General features: G+C 42.7%; 1 protein-coding gene across 2 annotated transcripts in view; it reads right to left on the bottom strand.

Annotated features, from left to right (window-relative positions):
• ADAMTS17 (ADAM metallopeptidase with thrombospondin type 1 motif 17) overlaps positions 1 to 17432 on the bottom strand; it is a 157345-nt gene that overhangs the window by 46001 nt on the left and 93912 nt on the right. The window contains exons 14-17 of one of the 2 annotated variants that reach the window (XM_039557846.1): positions 16590 to 16717; positions 7639 to 7759; positions 5367 to 5441; positions 95 to 175 (exon numbers count right to left, since the gene is read on the bottom strand). In XM_039557846.1, coding sequence (XP_039413780.1) covers positions 95 to 175; positions 5367 to 5441; positions 7639 to 7759; positions 16590 to 16717 — 405 coding nt within the window. The remainder of the gene's footprint in view (positions 1 to 94; positions 176 to 5366; positions 5442 to 7638; positions 7760 to 16589; positions 16718 to 17432) is intronic. The other variant, XM_039557847.1, reaches the window with a different exon arrangement.

The following is a 17432-nucleotide window of genomic DNA, read 5'->3' on the forward strand; positions in this document are numbered from 1 at the left end:
CTCCCCGGCAGCAACAAACCTTACAGGTCGTTTCATTTTTAAAAGGAAACAGAGCTGAGTTTTAATCAAAACATTTTTTCTTTTGTCTTTTTACCCAGAAAGCTGTGAGCAGGTTTATCCTCAACCACTCTGATCCGCCGGGCACCTGCAGGGATCACAGCGGCTTCGATGTAACCTACAGCAACAAAAGAGGGGTGAATGAGAGCAGAGCAGGGCCAGCCAGGATCAGCCATCCCATATCTCCCCATGAAAAACTCAACTCCAGGCTGGGGATTGAGTGAGAAACACTCCAAATGAGATCCCTGTGCTGGCAGCCAGTTTTCACTGCTGCGACAGGCGTGGTCATGACTAACATTTCAGCAGAAATGCATGTGTGAGGCTCAGCTGCGACTTCAGGCTTGTTAATTAGCTATAATTAGATCTGTACCCTTCGAATTACCCTGTTTTTCCTGCAGTAGTGACAGGGATGCACAAAGACACTGCAAAGTGTCACTGTCAGGAGCAACACTGCACAGAACAGACATTTGAAATGATGTTTCCAATAGATGCTCCTGCTTTGTCCTCCCTGTCAAGGCTGGTGTCAGAAAGGACTCACTTCCACAAAATTTTTGATGATGCTAAAACTAAACAGAGGGAATTAGTGGAACAAATGAAGGAAAAAAGCTTGTTTTCACTTACATTTCGGCTTTGTACAAAAATTCTGGAGGAGATAATGATCTCCTTGCACTGGGCTGCTGAGAATTCAACAGCTCAGATATAATGCAATAACAGAGCTGGAAGTTTCTCAAGGACTGACCACTAGTCACCTCTAAACAATTTTTCTAAGACCAATTTGACTCACAGAATACAGCTGGAATAAGCAGGAGCTACAAGGAAATGTAGCCTGTTTTCCCCCCACTATGGAGACACGTGGAGTTGCAGATTTGTTCCATGGGGTGGAAGTGGTGCCTTTAAATAATAAAGCAGAGGAACATTAGGGCCCATTTCAAAGAGCCAGGCAGAGTTTTTCCACTGCCTTCACTGGACTTTGAATCAGGCCTCTGTAGATGACACTAATCTCATCACAACCATGACTTCTAATCCTTCTAATTGGCCACCCAGTTTACTTTGCAGTGTATCACTTGGCACCTTTTTGGGGTTATTGCTGTCCTCTTTCTTTTAGATGTTAAGCAGCTTATCCTGTATGTTCCCTCATCCACTTTTCTTGCTTTAAAGGGCTCTGTGAAGCTGTTCTGTGTCAGTGATGCCTTTATGGGAATTGTGGGCTGTCTAAAGCAATGGGTTGGAGAAGTGCTGGCACAAGGAGCATTGATTCCTCTAGCACTTAGCAGTGTTCAGGGAGCTATTTTAGGGATAAAAGTGCAGCTGAACAGCCCTGCTTTTGCTGTGCTGATATAGAAAGGACACAAAGGAGGATGGTGACAGCCTCTTGCACCTCAGGACTAAGTGATTCTCCTGCCACTGTGACATGGAGCGAGACAGATTTGGGGTCTCAGATGGTGAATTCATTTCCTGAATATTCATTTCATGGGTAAGGCTTGAGCTCTTGGGTTTCATCAGGTGCAGAGGGTGGGCAGCTGACTTGGGCCAGACAGGCTTTTGCCTTCCCTGACTGTCGTATCTGAATGACACTTTCATCTGACCCTTCAGTTCAGTTCTCTTTGCACTTGTTCCTCCTCACTTCTCCCTTACTCAGGATATCTCAGAAATGGTCATTCATCCCTTGCAGTAAAACCAGAGAGAGGGGCAGCAGAGCTCAAACCTTGTCTATGCACAGAAGCCACAGCAGGGCCTCTCCCGGCTGCTGTTCCTGTCTGGGCTTCACCAGGAAAAATCATTACTTCCAGGGTCAATTTTTCAAAGCTAATACTGAAATCTGTTATGAAATCAGAGCAAACAGATGTTGGGCGTTATTCTAGACATTGCCAGGAGTTGGTTTTTCATCAGCAGAGATACCAAATCACAGTCAATACAGAGTGTTTCAGATATCAAACATCCTCCTGCACCCCCATGCACCTGCTTATAAACCCTACCAACAACTACTCAACAAATGAACACACAGCAAAAGTGTGACCAGTGACAGTCTGCCACAGGGAAACAGCTCTTGAGACACCCCTGAACACCCCTGTTAGGAAGCCAGTTTGGAACATGCCCAAGTTTCAGGTAATTTAATGTATCTACTGGGGGACTATTTACTTATTTAGTTTTTAAACCAGATACAAATGCCCAGAGCTAAATCGTGCAGCAGTTGGAGACAAAGTTACTCTCAATTTAGTGGAAGGCAATCACTAAGTTCAGTGAACTCTGGAACTGTCCCGACCCAGCAGCAGCCAGGAGTGTGTCACACTGCTTCAGAGGTGAGCAAATCCTGGGGCTGTGCTGGAGGCTCAGCTCAAGCCATAAATACACTCATTTCATCACTGTGCCATGAGAGAAACACCACCTGGAAATACGTTACTTTTTTATGTTTTTATGTTACTTTTTACAATAGTAAATAGTGAAGTGTAAGCTACTAATATAGAGTATTAGTTCTGGAGACTGTTTGATTTGGTTTCACACCAGATTTTTCTCCTTGTGTAATTTCTAATCCTGATTGATGGCTTTGGGGGGTTGCATTCAGAGCTCCTGAATAAGAAGAAACTCACTGTGCTAACTCACTGTGGCACAAACCTGACTGCTGACCTTCACTCTCATGTTAGAGAACTGCCAAATGCTTTGCAGGTACTTGGATCTGACCTGCCCTCTCAGGGGTGAAGCAGAACCCTTGGGCATGTTCCACCAGGAGCATCTGGACACTCTCATTCGTTATCTCCAGCAATGTTTGGTGAGTTAGTGGTCAAATTCTGTTGCAAACAGACTGGGTATCAACCACGCAAATTTGCCACAGGTACTAACTTGGATCACCTCCACCACTCCACTCTGGTCCTTGGAGCTGGTGTGAGGCTTCTGGTCACAGATTCCTGATCTTTGAGATAACTGCACCAGAAAACACCTTCAGTGTTTTCCAGGCACATTTTATTAAGCAAACTGTAACTGCAGATTGCCAGAAAGATTATAAAGTGTCAGCTAGAAAGACCAAAAAATGTCTCAGAGCTGGCCCTGAGTCAAGGACTCTCAAAGCTCTGTTAGGTCTTAGGATAATTGTCTGCAAGGCCGGGGTTTGCAAGGTTGGGCTTAAAGTTCTGCTTTAAACAAGGAACTGGTTAAAGACTGATGAGATTTGGTAACTATCAGGCAGTATTTTTAGTAATTTCACTCATAAATCAGCCTGTTAAGATGAAGCTTTAAAAATACAACAGAGAACTTCATTATTTGATAATTTATAGTGCTGTATGCAGTATACTCCACCTTGGGAACAGTTACTTTGGCACACACCAATCTTTCTGGATAATCTGCATTACATCAGTGTCTCAGGAATGTAAGACTGTGATTGAAGCAAATCCTAGATACAAATTTTATGGTGTAACTTGTATTAGGAGAGACACCAGAACAAAGAGGTGGCTTTGTCATCAAGGAGATTAATATGTGAACAGTGGCTACTGTATCTTCATTTAAATGCTGGAGAGATTTGCAAGAGGAAAGCAGCCCACACAGAAAAATCCATTGTTAGCCATTGTTATTACTCCCAGAAAGAACAGAAAGTTTAGTGTGAACTTCAGAATGTCACTGATCTACTGCAAAACTCTTCTGGTTCACACTGCAGTGAAAGACGGACTCTGAGGTGAAGGAGCAATTATCCCATGGCTGAAAGTACCAATCTCTGGGCACTGCACCTTCTTATCTTATCTTATCCCTGTACACACCAAAATCAGGTGTGAGAAAGTAAACAGTGCTCAGCCCAGTATCAAACCTCCCAAGAGCGCTTTGAACAAACAACTCAGGGTAGAAGCCAAGGAGATCACGCTGTCCTGCCTACCTCCCAGCCATGGCTAGCACAGCTTCTGTGATATTTCAGGGATAAGTATCAGCTGAGCATCTCAGACTCCATCTCCTTCCCACCTTGCAGCTTTTGCTGAGCGCTACTTGCTGCAGTGGAGTGCAAACTATGTGTCTATTTTCTGAATAGCTGTGATGATTCTCCTTTGCTTCTAGCCTGAGAATAAATCCTCCACAGCAAACTGTCCACTTCCAGCCATGGGATAGCTCATTTGGAAGAAAACAATTTCTCTGGAGAGCCATGGATAGATTTCAAAGCCTCTTACCACTGCTGCAAATTTGGTTACTGGGATTTCTAACTTGCATGTTCTGATGAAACCCTTTTAAGGGATCTCTGAGTTAAAGATTAGGTAGAGCTCTATTTTTTCATAATTTACATGTGCACTCTATTGATTAAAAAAAAGGTTTTGTGTTGGCTAAAGATGCTCCCAGCCAGCACTACAGCACTACTGTTCAAATTTCTTTTAATAAGTGCTGGACAAACAGCATATGCAATAAAACCCTCACTTTTCCACCATCTTAAAAAGAAAAATTCCTAGCAAAGGTGTACTTTTCTTTTCCTAAAATGATAGTTACAACAACTGGCATATCTCACCTTATTATATTCTGCCATTAAAAAAAACCCCAAATATCTGTGGTCATTCTTTTGAATCATAACCAAATGAAAATCTTGATGTGGCTGAGAAAAATCAAGAGACAGACACAGGCCTCTGAGCAATACAGGAACAGCCCTGGAGAAGTTGTCAGTGATAAATCAGCTCCCCAACAGACAGGAGTCAAAGAGCTGTCCTTAATTTCTAGGTCCCCTGTACTGTGGCAGCGTGACAGAAGTGGACTTAAGAACAACTCTGTGCTTGGTTTTGAAAAATTATTTTGTAGAAATAGGTACAGGGCATGCTGCCAGTCAAAAGGAAACCTCAGTCTAAACAGTGCATTCAGCTGGCCTGCTGAAGACAGCCAGCTGCACACAAGTGTATGTGATGTTTAGCATCATAAATAAAGGCTTTTGACCTCCTCTCCAGCAGAAAAATGGAGTCCATTTCCAGTTGGATCACCCTGGATCACAGGTGGTAAGAGCTGAACTGCTGGACCTCCTATGAGGCACTTTGAATGTTCCACCATCTTCCCCATCAGGGTGGCAGAACCTCTGTGACATTAAAGTTGGGGGAAAAAAAGAAATAGACCTAGTTCTTTTTGCTTGGTGCATGAAAATTTGGCTTCCTTTCACACAGATAGGTTCTCTAAAAGGAAAGTATCTGTACTTTTTATCTCTGACCAGGCAAGTGAAACAGTAAAAAGACTTGAAGTTTATCCATGGCTTTTGACACCAAATTTCCCCAAGCTAATTCGACAAAAAGAAGATAAAGAACCAACACCAAAGGATTTCACCGACACCCACTGACACTGCAAACAGCATTCAAGTATCTTACACGAGAAACACTTGGGAACAGCCTTTGCCTTTGCCATCACACATGTGGAAACCTTCTTACAATGACTATTGGTTACTAAGAAACAGAAAGGAGTTGGCAGGGGTTTAGTTCAGTTCACAGGGCTCCACATCATCATTTGCAATCACAGGACATAGAAGGGACCAATCCTGCAACCAGAGGAGTCCCATGGGCACAGCCAAGTCCCAAGGCTGCAGCTGCAATTCCCCAAACAGATCCCACTCCAAAACAATCAATGTCTTGATGTTTGAAGTCTATTCTCTCTTGAAATAATAAATCAGCACACTGGACTCAGGATCTTGGCTTTGACTTGGATCACAACCAGGTTGTGGGGATTTGCCACTGAACTGTGCAACCATTTACCCAAACCTTGAACTTGTTATCACCAGCATACTGTGGATTTTTCTTTGCCCCAGCTTCCATCAATTTTTGCACATTTTTGCTTAACTGTCAATTAAAAAAAAAGCCATTTTTTTCCTTGAGTAACCTCACATTCACCTGTGATACCCCAAACCTGGAGCTTTGCCTACTGCATGAGATTCAGTGGGTTCACCTGAGGACCTGATTCTGCAAAACAGCAGTGTGTGAGCAGAAATGGATGGGAGCAAACATAAAATTTAATTACTTTCCAAATTAAAACAAAACATCTAATAAATGGTTATGAGGTTACACTAGTAAAAACAATTATCTTCTAGATTATGTGAGATGGTTAAAGGTGGAAACATTGCATTGACAAAGCAACACTTTGACAGGTTTGTGCTTCTGAGATGATCAGCAAAGAATCCGAATGCTTGAACACTGTCCGCGAGTCATCAGGAATTCTTTCTGATTAGGTTCCAGGGCACTGGGGGTGAAAACCTCCTGCAGTGTCCTGGCAGCCAGTTAAGGCTGAAACTGTTCTGTTCCTACAGCCTTGTAAAGTCACCACCTCAAGCAGTCTGTGTTGCTCGAAACGGGTGCAACCTCCTGGCAGTGACCCAGAAATTTCTTATTTATCTGCACAAGAGGTTTTGTAGACTCATTGGAAAAGACAAAAGATAGCTGCCCTTCAGAAGTACGTAAGAAGTCAACGAAAGCTGTATAATCTGCTACAAAAATGGAGACTAGCTGGGGTTTTTTCAATGGAAATGAGGAGCTTTTCCCACCACTTGCATCAAATGCAAAAGACTTGATGTAAGTGGGTGGAAAATAATTGGGACAAAAGAGTCAAAGGCACTAATGCAGGAAAACCATTCAACAGGTTGGCCAAGCACACAAACGTGCTCCAGAGATGTGGTCCAGGTGGGAAATCCCACCTGCATCTCACAGGAAGTGACAGACCCCAGCTGGCTCCACGGGCGAGGTGGAGGAGGGTGCAGAGAAAGAGGTCAGTGAACAAAATCAGAGCTTCAGACTTCAGAGCTGAGACGTTGACTAAAGGGAGCAGCTAAGCACTGGCACTGCTTTAGCCTGAACTGAGCTGAAGTGTGTGCTTAAAGGGGATTTTCATGCGCTTTGTGGAACTCAGTCCTGGAGCAGCACATGCTGAATGTATTTCTCCATACAGAAATGGCAATTCTGTATTCACTGAATGGGAAATAATTTGTTTTCTGGACCACTGTTTCCTCCTGGAGCTGCTTCCAAGTTCTGGACATGGCTTTCCCTCCCTTTGGCTGATTAAGGATGTGTGATAACAGGTTTCTCAGAAGTGTAGTACAGAAACCCTGGAACAAAGACTAATTCAAACACCAAGCTGTACATACATTAATGTTTAACAACATTAATGTATGTCTTAATTCCAAGCTCCTATATCCTATACTGGATACTTTACTGGCATGGAACCAGTAAAAATATTCAGAGGGGAGTGTTCTTTCCTTTAGCTGAGATATTCTGATTATAACATGAATCATCTACAACATGCAACATGCATCATTCTGAGACCTCAAAGATGGTGCTGAAATCCAACTTCCCTCCCACTGGGAAAGATTCTGTGATTTTATCTCCTACTTAAAATCATCCGCACCAGTAGCCCTCAAAATGAGAAACACAACTTCACTCTGAATTTCAGGCAGAGGCAGTAGCTGGTATCTGGGCAACTGAGTAAGAAGCAGATGGGATATCACATTTGAAGTGAATCAGGGTTTGTTTTGTGTTTCTTAGGTGCTTCCTAGAGCTGTTTTTGCTAGGTGACTCTAATCCTATCCAAGAAAAAGAGCTGTTACTGCCACCCTAACTCTCCTCCAGAAGGTAGGAGAACCCACTGAGTGTTACTCACCCATGCCCTTGGTGTGGTTGAAGTCTCCTTTCACCACTTTGCAGGTTTTCCCATCGCCACTGCAGATCCCACAGCGATCCTCTTTGGCAGCTGAGCCAATGATCCCATCACAGCCAATTTTCTAATGACAACAACCAGAAGCCCCCATTACTTTGTTTGCAAGGTTAGAGCATCTCTAAACAGTGAGGTCAAGACTAAGATTGACATCTGACTGAAAACCTGAATGGGGAAAAAACACTGAATTCTTAATTACACTTTTGAAATACCTGAAAAAAGGCCTCATTAAGCAGATGGGTCAAGATACCTGAAATGCAAGAATAGTTCAATGGAAGCAGGTCAGGTTCATATCTAGCCAATTTCTACCACAAGATTGCCTATGCAATTATGAAATTTTCCACATGGTTGCACTGTATTAAGAATCAACATTCAATTGAAAAAAATTATAAAATCTAACAGTTTCACCTAAATCTTTGTTATAAATGGTGTTTTCATCATTTTCTATACATACCAATTTTTTTCCAATAAAACCCTGCAGTTCTGCTTCCACAGATGGGAAGAGTCACAATATTGTCCCTGTAGCTATCGGGATTATCACCACATTCTTCCTTATTCCCAAAGCATTTACAGGTTATGATGGTGAACAGTCCACATTTGTAGATCTTGAGGCTGACAAGACTGTCATTAATTGATAAGAATTGTATTCTGTCCTCAAAATAATCAGCAATTCACTCTTAAAGCATAAATTTCTACTGAAATAAGCATTGTTGTTAAGCAAGTTATTAGCAGAGATTGCACTGTTAAAAATGAGTTTAAGATTTCTTCTGCATAGATAAACAGTTTCTTGGCAAATGTGTAGCAGGACTGTCACTAATAAGACTTATTTGAATGAGGCTATTGGGTCTCTCCCTTCTTTGCCTTCCTATAATGAAGCCAGAGGAAAGTTGGAGAGATATCTTAGGGAACAATCAAAACAACAAACATTTTGAAAAATAGGGTAAGCAGGGAAATATTAAGAGAACTTGCGCTGTTTATCTGAGCCTGTCTGCATGTAAGCAATGCAGTTTGGATCAGAACTCCAACATTCCCCTTATTTCAGAAGACCCTGGCCACTGCGTGAGTCCAGATGTATTTCAGGGATCAAAGATTACCAGCGTTCCAGCCATCGGCTGATGCAGAGCTTGTCTGGGTAGATCATTAGGGACAGACATGCTGAGAGAGGATGATCATCCTAAACACATACCAGGGAAATGCTGCTCATTAACTGGCACAGCACCTACACTGGTGCACAGGAACAGCAGGAAAAAACCTGTATAAATGTATAAATGGGAGTTAAAAGAGAGTTAATGGGAGTTAAAAGAGGAAGAAGATCATGGAGTTTCTGGCAGCTGCAATTCTCAAGCCTAAACTTCACGCCCATGTCCAACAAATAATTTTGGGATATTGAGTGTGATTCTGCCCCCAGAACAGAAGGATGTCCCAGCAGTTCTCCTTCCAGGAAAATCAGGATGATTTATTAATGGGGTTGCTGAAAGGCAGCTGGAAATAAATGCCTGCCTGCCACCCTGCTGAGATACTGGAAAGGCTGTGTTTAATTTAAGGCTCTGGTGCTATCTTTTATTGTGCTGCATTGTTATTAGCACTATGTGAGCACACAGATGAATAAAGGGAACGTAATGAGTGTTGAACCACACTTATTCCCAGAGCTACATGAGGAGTCTGTAGGACTCTAACAGAGGCAGGGAAAGAATGGGGAGTTGACAATCACATGCTTTGTATTTACGCTGGAGCTTCCCAGATAATGGAAACCAGCGCAAGCCAGCAAAGCTTGGGAAGACTGAGTCCCCCATCAGCTGAGACTGGGGCTCAAGACAAGCCATTTCCTCACACGTTTACTTGGTCACTGACACCCTTTGACTTGAGAGACCCTCTCTGAAAGCATGGAAAGAACCCACTGAATCCACAAATGTAACTCCCAAAATCTTCACTGTTTTTTACCTTTCATCTTCACCCTAATTCCCTGTGAGTGAAGGAACTGGGAATGGCCCTTGCACCCTCCTCTTCAAAGGCACCATTGCTCCCACCGACTTTCCTCTCAATTCAGGCCTTGAGACTTAAAGCCCTCATCACATTTAGGCCAGGAAATGGCTTCTTACAAAGGACTATCTCTAAGAGAATAAAAAGAGAATAAACCACTTTTTTTTTCTTGGCTTCATGATGAAAATTGGTGCATTCTTGCACTTTATGGGGGAAAAATACCTTGGAAGTGCTTTAGTGTTGTCTACATAAACATTAAGAGTCCATTTCCCTCTCCCCAAGCCTTCCAATCATTTCCAAACTGAAAGTACATTTAATAATAGTACATTTAATAACAGTACATTATGAAACAGCTTTGGGTAAGATTTTGTAAGATAAATGTATTTTGTAAGGTAAGTGTATCCCAAAAGCTGCAAAGTCATTTAGAAACACATTGCAGTGACCGCCTTGGTCACTGATCCTTTGAGAACTCCCAATTTGGAAAATACTCTTAAAACCACTACCGTGGCCACTCTTAAAGCGGATCAGTGGATCAAAGGGGGAGAGACAGGGCTGGAAGGGCAGAACACAGTGGGCATCACCCTTCTGGGAGCAAAGTACCTGCCAGCAGTCCTTGGACTGTTAATTGAGAGATACATCCAGGTTTCTCCAAGGTGTGAGAGCCCCTGAGATTCCAGCACTGGGTGGAAAAACTGTTGAGTCTGTATATCAGCAGCTTCCCACTGACAATATGCTCTGTGTATTATACTGTGTCCATCTTTTAACTACAGAGCTGTCCTCAGCCTGCAGAAAGCTTTCCAAAAAGTGAGGGCCTAATTAATAATATGCAAGGGGAAAATCCCAAGTTTCACCGCTCAAAAGTCAAGTTTTCACAGTGCAGAAAGAATCCCTTAAAACCTAAATAGTTCAAGGGAGTTGTTTGATCTTTGCCATCTCTCACTTGCTTTCTGTTGCCTTCTGTCCACTGCAATGTACTGGTCAAGGCAAGGGGATTTCTTTAATTGAGAAGCAGAAAGGGGAAGCTTTGCATTTTGAAGAAAGAAAGACCATGTGAATAACAATAACATCCCGTGTGTTTTCTGACCCAAGAGTTATCCTGCAGATGAGCAGACTGAGTCCATGGACCAGCCCATCCAGCAATTGCTGGATACTTTCAGTTCCATCAGTCTTGAATGGACTGGTGAGAAGGGAAGCACCTTTAAAACATGGGAATGCTGGCAAGAAACATGAAAATAAGTCTTTTAGGGCTTCAAGTCCTCAGCATGGACAGTCAGAAATGTGTCCAGAGGTTTCTTAATGCTCTTCCACCCAGGCAGTCTCCTACACTGACACCGCATTTTGGAACTAGCCACTGACCTTTAAATTGGCAGGTAACTGCACATTTGCTGAGCCAAAGGCCTGAAACGAATTCTCTTTAAGCCGGTATCTCCATCCACCCTTCCTTCCCACCCTCCCCCTTCTTCTCATTTTTATAATTAAACATCTGAAAGTACTGCTTGTTGGTTGGTATTTCCAGCTTCAGTCATTGCTGGCTCCAGCATAGGAAAAGTCCTTCTCTTTTGAATACATATCACTTGGATTCTTCTGTGTGAACTATTCTCTGTATTGCTTGGATATTTTTTAATGATATTTTTATTTGTATTTTCAATGGCTGTGAAAGAGCTCAATTGATACAACTTGTGAGAGTATGTTTTGCTACATAAACACAATTATTTTTGTTATATACACCCACCCTGTGCAAGAAATGACATTGTAGGCTCACAAAACTGTAATGCTTACCATATGCTGAACTAACTGGCTGTCTCAATGGATCAAACATAAATATTGATGCAACATGTGCCATTTTACAAATTAATCATGTACAGAGCAGGCTGGTTATGACAGATTTATCTACACTGCCAATTCCTTTTGTCCATAATATCCAATGTCCATTGATACCTCCAGGGATGGACCACATGAAACAGGAATGTACAGATGTGAGCAAGTGACATTCAGATCTGAGGGGAAGAGAATTCTTATTTCTTTGTTTTAAACACGGCTGCCCCTGTGGAGGATTGTGGGTGGTTGTCAGGGCTGGGTGAGGTGAGTCTGGGTCCCTAATCAAGCAGTTCATCTCTGAGTTACTCCTATTTTTGTTCCAGAACAGATTTTGTGTGATGGATTGGAGTCCATGTAGGAGTTAGTTCAGCAAATATCCTCCCATCATTTCCCAAGCCTTACGATTTGGTCTGAACCAGAGCAGCTCTGCTGCATCAGGAGTTAGACACCTACTATTGTAACTTAGCATTATCTCATCTGCATTAGATCTGCAACGTCACCTGCCCACTGACTTCGTGCTTAGATTCCTCGGCAGCTCATGGGGGTGTTACACACAATAATTCTTGTCTTTTCACATACACAGATTGAAGGTTATGTGTCAAACCTCTGTGTTCATGAGAGAACATACAAATAATACAAAGCTCTTTCTCATCCTAGGAACTCCTTTACTTCTGTTCTATTATATGCTTTCCATGGAATAAAATGGAAGAAAAATTGGGGAAACAGCATGGGTTTTTTTTTTCATACCCCTCTGCAAAGTACACCAAAAACCCATAGAATATCAACAAAGAGTTGGTTTTTGTCACTATGCCTTACTCACCAAAATCTCTGATACTCTTTTTAGCCTCAGATGACATTTCTACAGATCCAGACACGGAAAAAAAAAGGCAATCATAAAACAGGTTTCTGTAGTTCAGACAATCCTTCTGGATTTTGTGCACATGCACTAAATAATTTATCGAAGTACAGTGCTAAGCCAAGTTGTTGTATGGAGACAAGCTACCCAGTCTGGAACATCTTGTACCACAGTTTGTAATGCAGGAATATGAATAATACATGGAAAATACTCAAGTGAGGAGACAAAGCCAGAACTGCAGGCATCAATCAAATGCAGAAAGTGGGTACTAAGTATGTAAAAAGCTGTTTGCCAGCAGCAGATCCAGTAAACAACTTCAATTTCTCCTCTGCCACCTGTGGCACTCTCCTGACACTCTGCCTGCCCAGTTTGCAGAAGCTTTTTTTGAGAATCTGTCCATTTTCCAATTTGTGCTCCCCTTTCACAGAGTGTGGCAATCTCTTTCAGAAGAAAGTAGTTCTGTAACATTTTTGTTGTGGTAGGACAGCCTGATATGCGGCTTATTATCATTAAACATACTGTGGATTCACCAGCCAGCTGAAAGTAGGTGCGATATGACAAAACATTCATGAGAAAACTGCAGACAGAGCCAAAACATCTTCACCTCTTAAATTGTTATATCACAGCAAAGGCTGCCCTTGATCTCTAGCCCAGTTCTGCTATACAGGAGGTCTCTCTTTTCACAGAGACCTTAAATTATATCCTGAAGCACAATCTGTAGTCCCCACTGGAAAGTTCTCATGCTGTCATGAGTCTCAGACTAATCCTCCTTTGAGAAAAGCCAGCACAAGGTCATGTGCATCAGTAACAGTCAGCTGAGCAGCTTGTCTTCTCCTCACCCCTCTGCTCTGTGACATCTGACACTTTTTTTAGCTCCACTTCTGCCAGCAGTTTTGAATTAACCTCAGCAGCACAGAGCAAAGCACTGTAATGGGTTAGAAAGTGCCCTGCTCTCACGAATGTTCTCTCATCAAACACACACCCCCCAGGCTCATGGAAGAACAAAACCCTCAGGGAATCCTCTCCCTGAAAGCCATTTGTCACTTGAAGATAAATAGGAGAAGATGAATCCAACGTGAGGTGCAGGTTGCAGTGCCCCACCCCATCTCCCCCATGGCTGCAGTGTCCATGACAGGGAAAGCAAACTGCTGCAAAGCCTAAACGAGCACTCACCCTCCTCCTCCTCAAACACATCAGGCTGCTCTTGTTCTCCAGCCTGCTACAGATTTTCTGTCTCTGAAAAATCTCTGGAGAAAATAAATTCTCCTTGCTGGAAAATCAAGAACATTTTGAGAAGAAAAGATCATAGACACACACACACACTTTGAACAGGGGATCCAGTTTGCTCAGAGGATGGTAAGAAATGGTGCATTTGAAATGTTCAGCCTCAAAAACAACTCCAATAAACAAGGACAAAATTGAATTAAGACCTTATGATTCATCACAAAAACAAGGAGAAAGGCTAGAAAAAGTCTAGGGGGTTCAGGAACCCCTATGCTAAATTTAGGGCTGACTTTGCTCTCTGGTGCTTCTATGCATGATCAAAGTAATAACCAAGTTTACTCACTCCAGCTGCCTTCAGGTGTAAGGGATAAATACAGGGGTGCTGCTGCTTTTGATGATTTTGTTTCAGGGATAGCAATGCTGACACCAAAGGCTTCATTGACACCTTTTAGATTGGAGGTCAGCTTTTAAGTGAAACTGTACTAACTTCACAAAATACAGCTGAAGGAAAACTCTCCTCCCTTAGTGCCCAAATGTAGCTGGGGCATTTTGAGGCTTCAAAGAACTGTTCCTGCTTTCCTTCTCAAAACCCTTGCAACAGTTTTGCTGTTCATCTACATTCATTCATCATCCAAGAATGATTCATGAGCTGCATTTAGGAGCCTCTAATGAAGGGAAAAGATCTATTACGTTTCCTGGGCTAGATGCTCACAGGCAATGGTTACTGCTAATTTGTCTGCTGCACTGACAGTGTGTCATTCCTGCCTTTGAGAGCCTCTAACTAGAAGGATTACATAAGAAAATAAATAACAGTAATACCACCCTCTGATTTCAGCACTTATTCTCTGCTCCAGGCCTCCTGCAATGCTTATTGCCAAGCTTTGTCTACACTGGGTAAAGAAACAAGGAGAGGAGTAATTAAATGAATATGGCAATTAAATTGGTTTAATAGGCAGCTAGTTAGACAAGTATCTGTGGCAAATGGGGTACACAGGCACATATGGCAATTCTTAGCACTGCACTGCATATAAGGCAGAGGAGTATTATAAATGAGTTCACAGGGCTTTCAAATCTGCTCAGCTTGAACGGATCATTTTGCATTTTTTCTCAGCCAGATGCAAATGGACTGAATGTTCTGCAGCTGTCATCACCTCTCTGCACAGTTAAAGGCAGTTGCCCCTGACTCAGAGTGCAATTTGCTTTTCGTGATGTACCTCCAGTGCTCTGTGCTCATAAAGGAACTCATTTGGAGGGAGCTGGCTACTGATCCTCCCTGGATGAAAAAAATGTGCATTGCCATGATGTCTGATTTACCATTTGTGGCTGATCTGAAGGTTTGGGGCAGTAAAACTGGCCAGCCCAGAGTAATGGTCAATGGCACACAGCTGGAGGTACACAGCTGGCCTGTCTATAAAAGGTTATTAATGGGGGTTTTTTTAGCTTTTTTTAGATACAGCCAAAAACAGGGAAAAATTCAGTACTTGGGATGCACCATGAACGTGGCTCTATGCAAAGCACTTTGTATTATAAAGAATCAAACTTGTACTGGCTCCCCAGATTCTTGCTATTCGTATTCTTCATTGGAATAAATTAGAAAGCCTGAATTAAAAATGCCTCTTCAGCATCATCTATCAAGAAACCATGAGAAGTGTCTCCTGCAGCAGTGCAAAATTCAGCCCAAAGATTTTTTTTTGCTCTTCTCTTTGCATTGTTATTAGTAAAGCTGCTTTATGCCCCCAAAGCCTCTCTCACAGCCAGGTGAGTATTGTGTTCATTTATCTCCCTGCCTTGGAAGGCTCAAAGAAATAAAAATTTGCAGTTCTTAACCACTCACAGAAATCAGAAATAAGGCCAAATTTGGTGTGCCCTGTGCCCCCAGGGCAAACCAGTGAAGTTAGTGGAAATAAAGGGTGATGCTAAAAAGCTGTTCTGGTGGATACAACAGGCTGGTTAACACCAGGAAGGGCAACTCCTACCCCAGGATACAAATCTAGATGAAGAGAAGCTTAGGGGAAGAACTGCCGGGAAGAATTCAACACTGGCAAGGCTGCTGTAGCCAAGTGAAGTGCCTTTCCCATAACTCTGGTGTGCACAGCACACTCTGAACACACGCTAAATGATCAGGAGAGAGGAAACCCATGAAGGGTCCGCCCTGTCAAAGTGTCTGTGACAAATGACCTAAATTCATCACCAGGAGCACCCACTCCAAGCAACTTCCTGTCTTTTATGATCTTAAAACACACATTTTCTCATCTCCCTTCCCTTGTCCAAACCTTAAATCTCCAGTTCATATGGGTATACACAACTCCATTAAATTTTCAAGGAACCTGAAGCACCAGCTCTAAGAGCTGCCCTCCCCAAGCATTCAGTGTGTTACAAACTGTCTCACTGTCCAGAAAACCAGGAAGAGTTTTATCACAAAGATCTCTCACACCTCATTTTGGGTCTCTGTGTAATTTGGATAGAGAGAAATAATCATTGCAATGGATATAGGCCATCACTCTAAGGAAAAGGGAATCAAATCTGAGGACTCTGGCTCATGCAGCTGCAGGAGCCAAGGAGAAACTGGTACGGAAAAGTTTCTTCCATGTTCCTAGGAAGGAACCAGGTGGATCTGAAAAGCATCATGATTCTGGCAAGATAATGCTTGTAACAGGCTAGTGACAATGGTTTGCAGCTTCAGTGCTTTTATCAGTGATTCCTCTAACAGCCAAAAAGGAGCAGTTAAGCAGGCCAGACTTCCCCTCCAATCTGCTCCCCTCACAGAAGTCCCTTCCCACCCAAGCCATGCACACAAGCAAATGTGATTATTGAGCATTCTCAGCTGCTCAGGAATAATACCATACCTCAGGCATTCAGCACAGTTCTCAGATCAAAGCACAGCGCCATGGAGCGCTTGTAGTGGGCCTTATAAAACAGGGCTGTCCCCTCCCCTCAGGGACAGCCTCCCAGCCACCCACACGGTGCTGCTCCTGACTGAACCTTACACTAGAAATAGAACAAGAGAAAGTTACTCCACCTGGCACTTGCCATGTACACAGAGGTCTGTCTCATAAGGCCCACAGGGGGTTCCATCCAGGACTCTGTCTGTCACCAGCACGGGAGAATCCTTGCCCAGTGGAGAGCAGAAGAGCTCACATGGCTTATCTGGAAAAAGAAATACGACAACTGCCCTTGGGAACAGCACAAACAAGTGTTTGAGGCAGTGGTGATGCATTCTATACATGAATGGATTTGGATATCTCATCTTTGAAGGAGCATGAGGCTTTCAGTTTAGGCCTGTCATTGTCCCGCTTTAAAATATCAATATTTAAAGGGTTATATTGATGAGATTGAGTTTTAACAGCACAGAAAACCAATCAGTCAATACATTTATGTGTATCTGTTTGTAAAGAGAAGATGTCTGTTACAGGGAACATCCATCAGTCTGGTAGGAATGATCAAGTCATTGTGTCTCACAAAATTCAGGCTACAGCCACTAATTTTAGAAGAACAAGTTCTCCAGACCATTTCATATCCCACCAATATCTGGTTGAATAGCAGATAAACAGCAAGATCCAGCAAAGGAGTATTAAAGGAATGTAGGTGAGATAGGCAATCATGCTGAGGTGCCCCAAAGTGACATAAATTAAAAAATGTCACAGGCAAGCCACCTTGTTTTTTCAGTTCCAAACTAACTGGAACTTTTTAATGTTTAAATTCCCAACTCTCTGATTCCCAGTCTGAAGATCCCAGTTTCAGACTGGGAATCAAGTTAAGGCACTTCTCTCCCAGTATTTCAAAAAGATGAGTAAAGCACTGACAGCTCTGTATGTTCTATTAAGAAGGCTAAAGGAACAGCAGGGCAGCACCAAGAACAATT

Source organism: Corvus cornix, chromosome 10 (assembly GCF_000738735.6).
Source record: "Corvus cornix cornix isolate S_Up_H32 chromosome 10, ASM73873v5, whole genome shotgun sequence".
Classification (NCBI taxonomy): domain Eukaryota; kingdom Metazoa; phylum Chordata; class Aves; order Passeriformes; family Corvidae; genus Corvus; species Corvus cornix.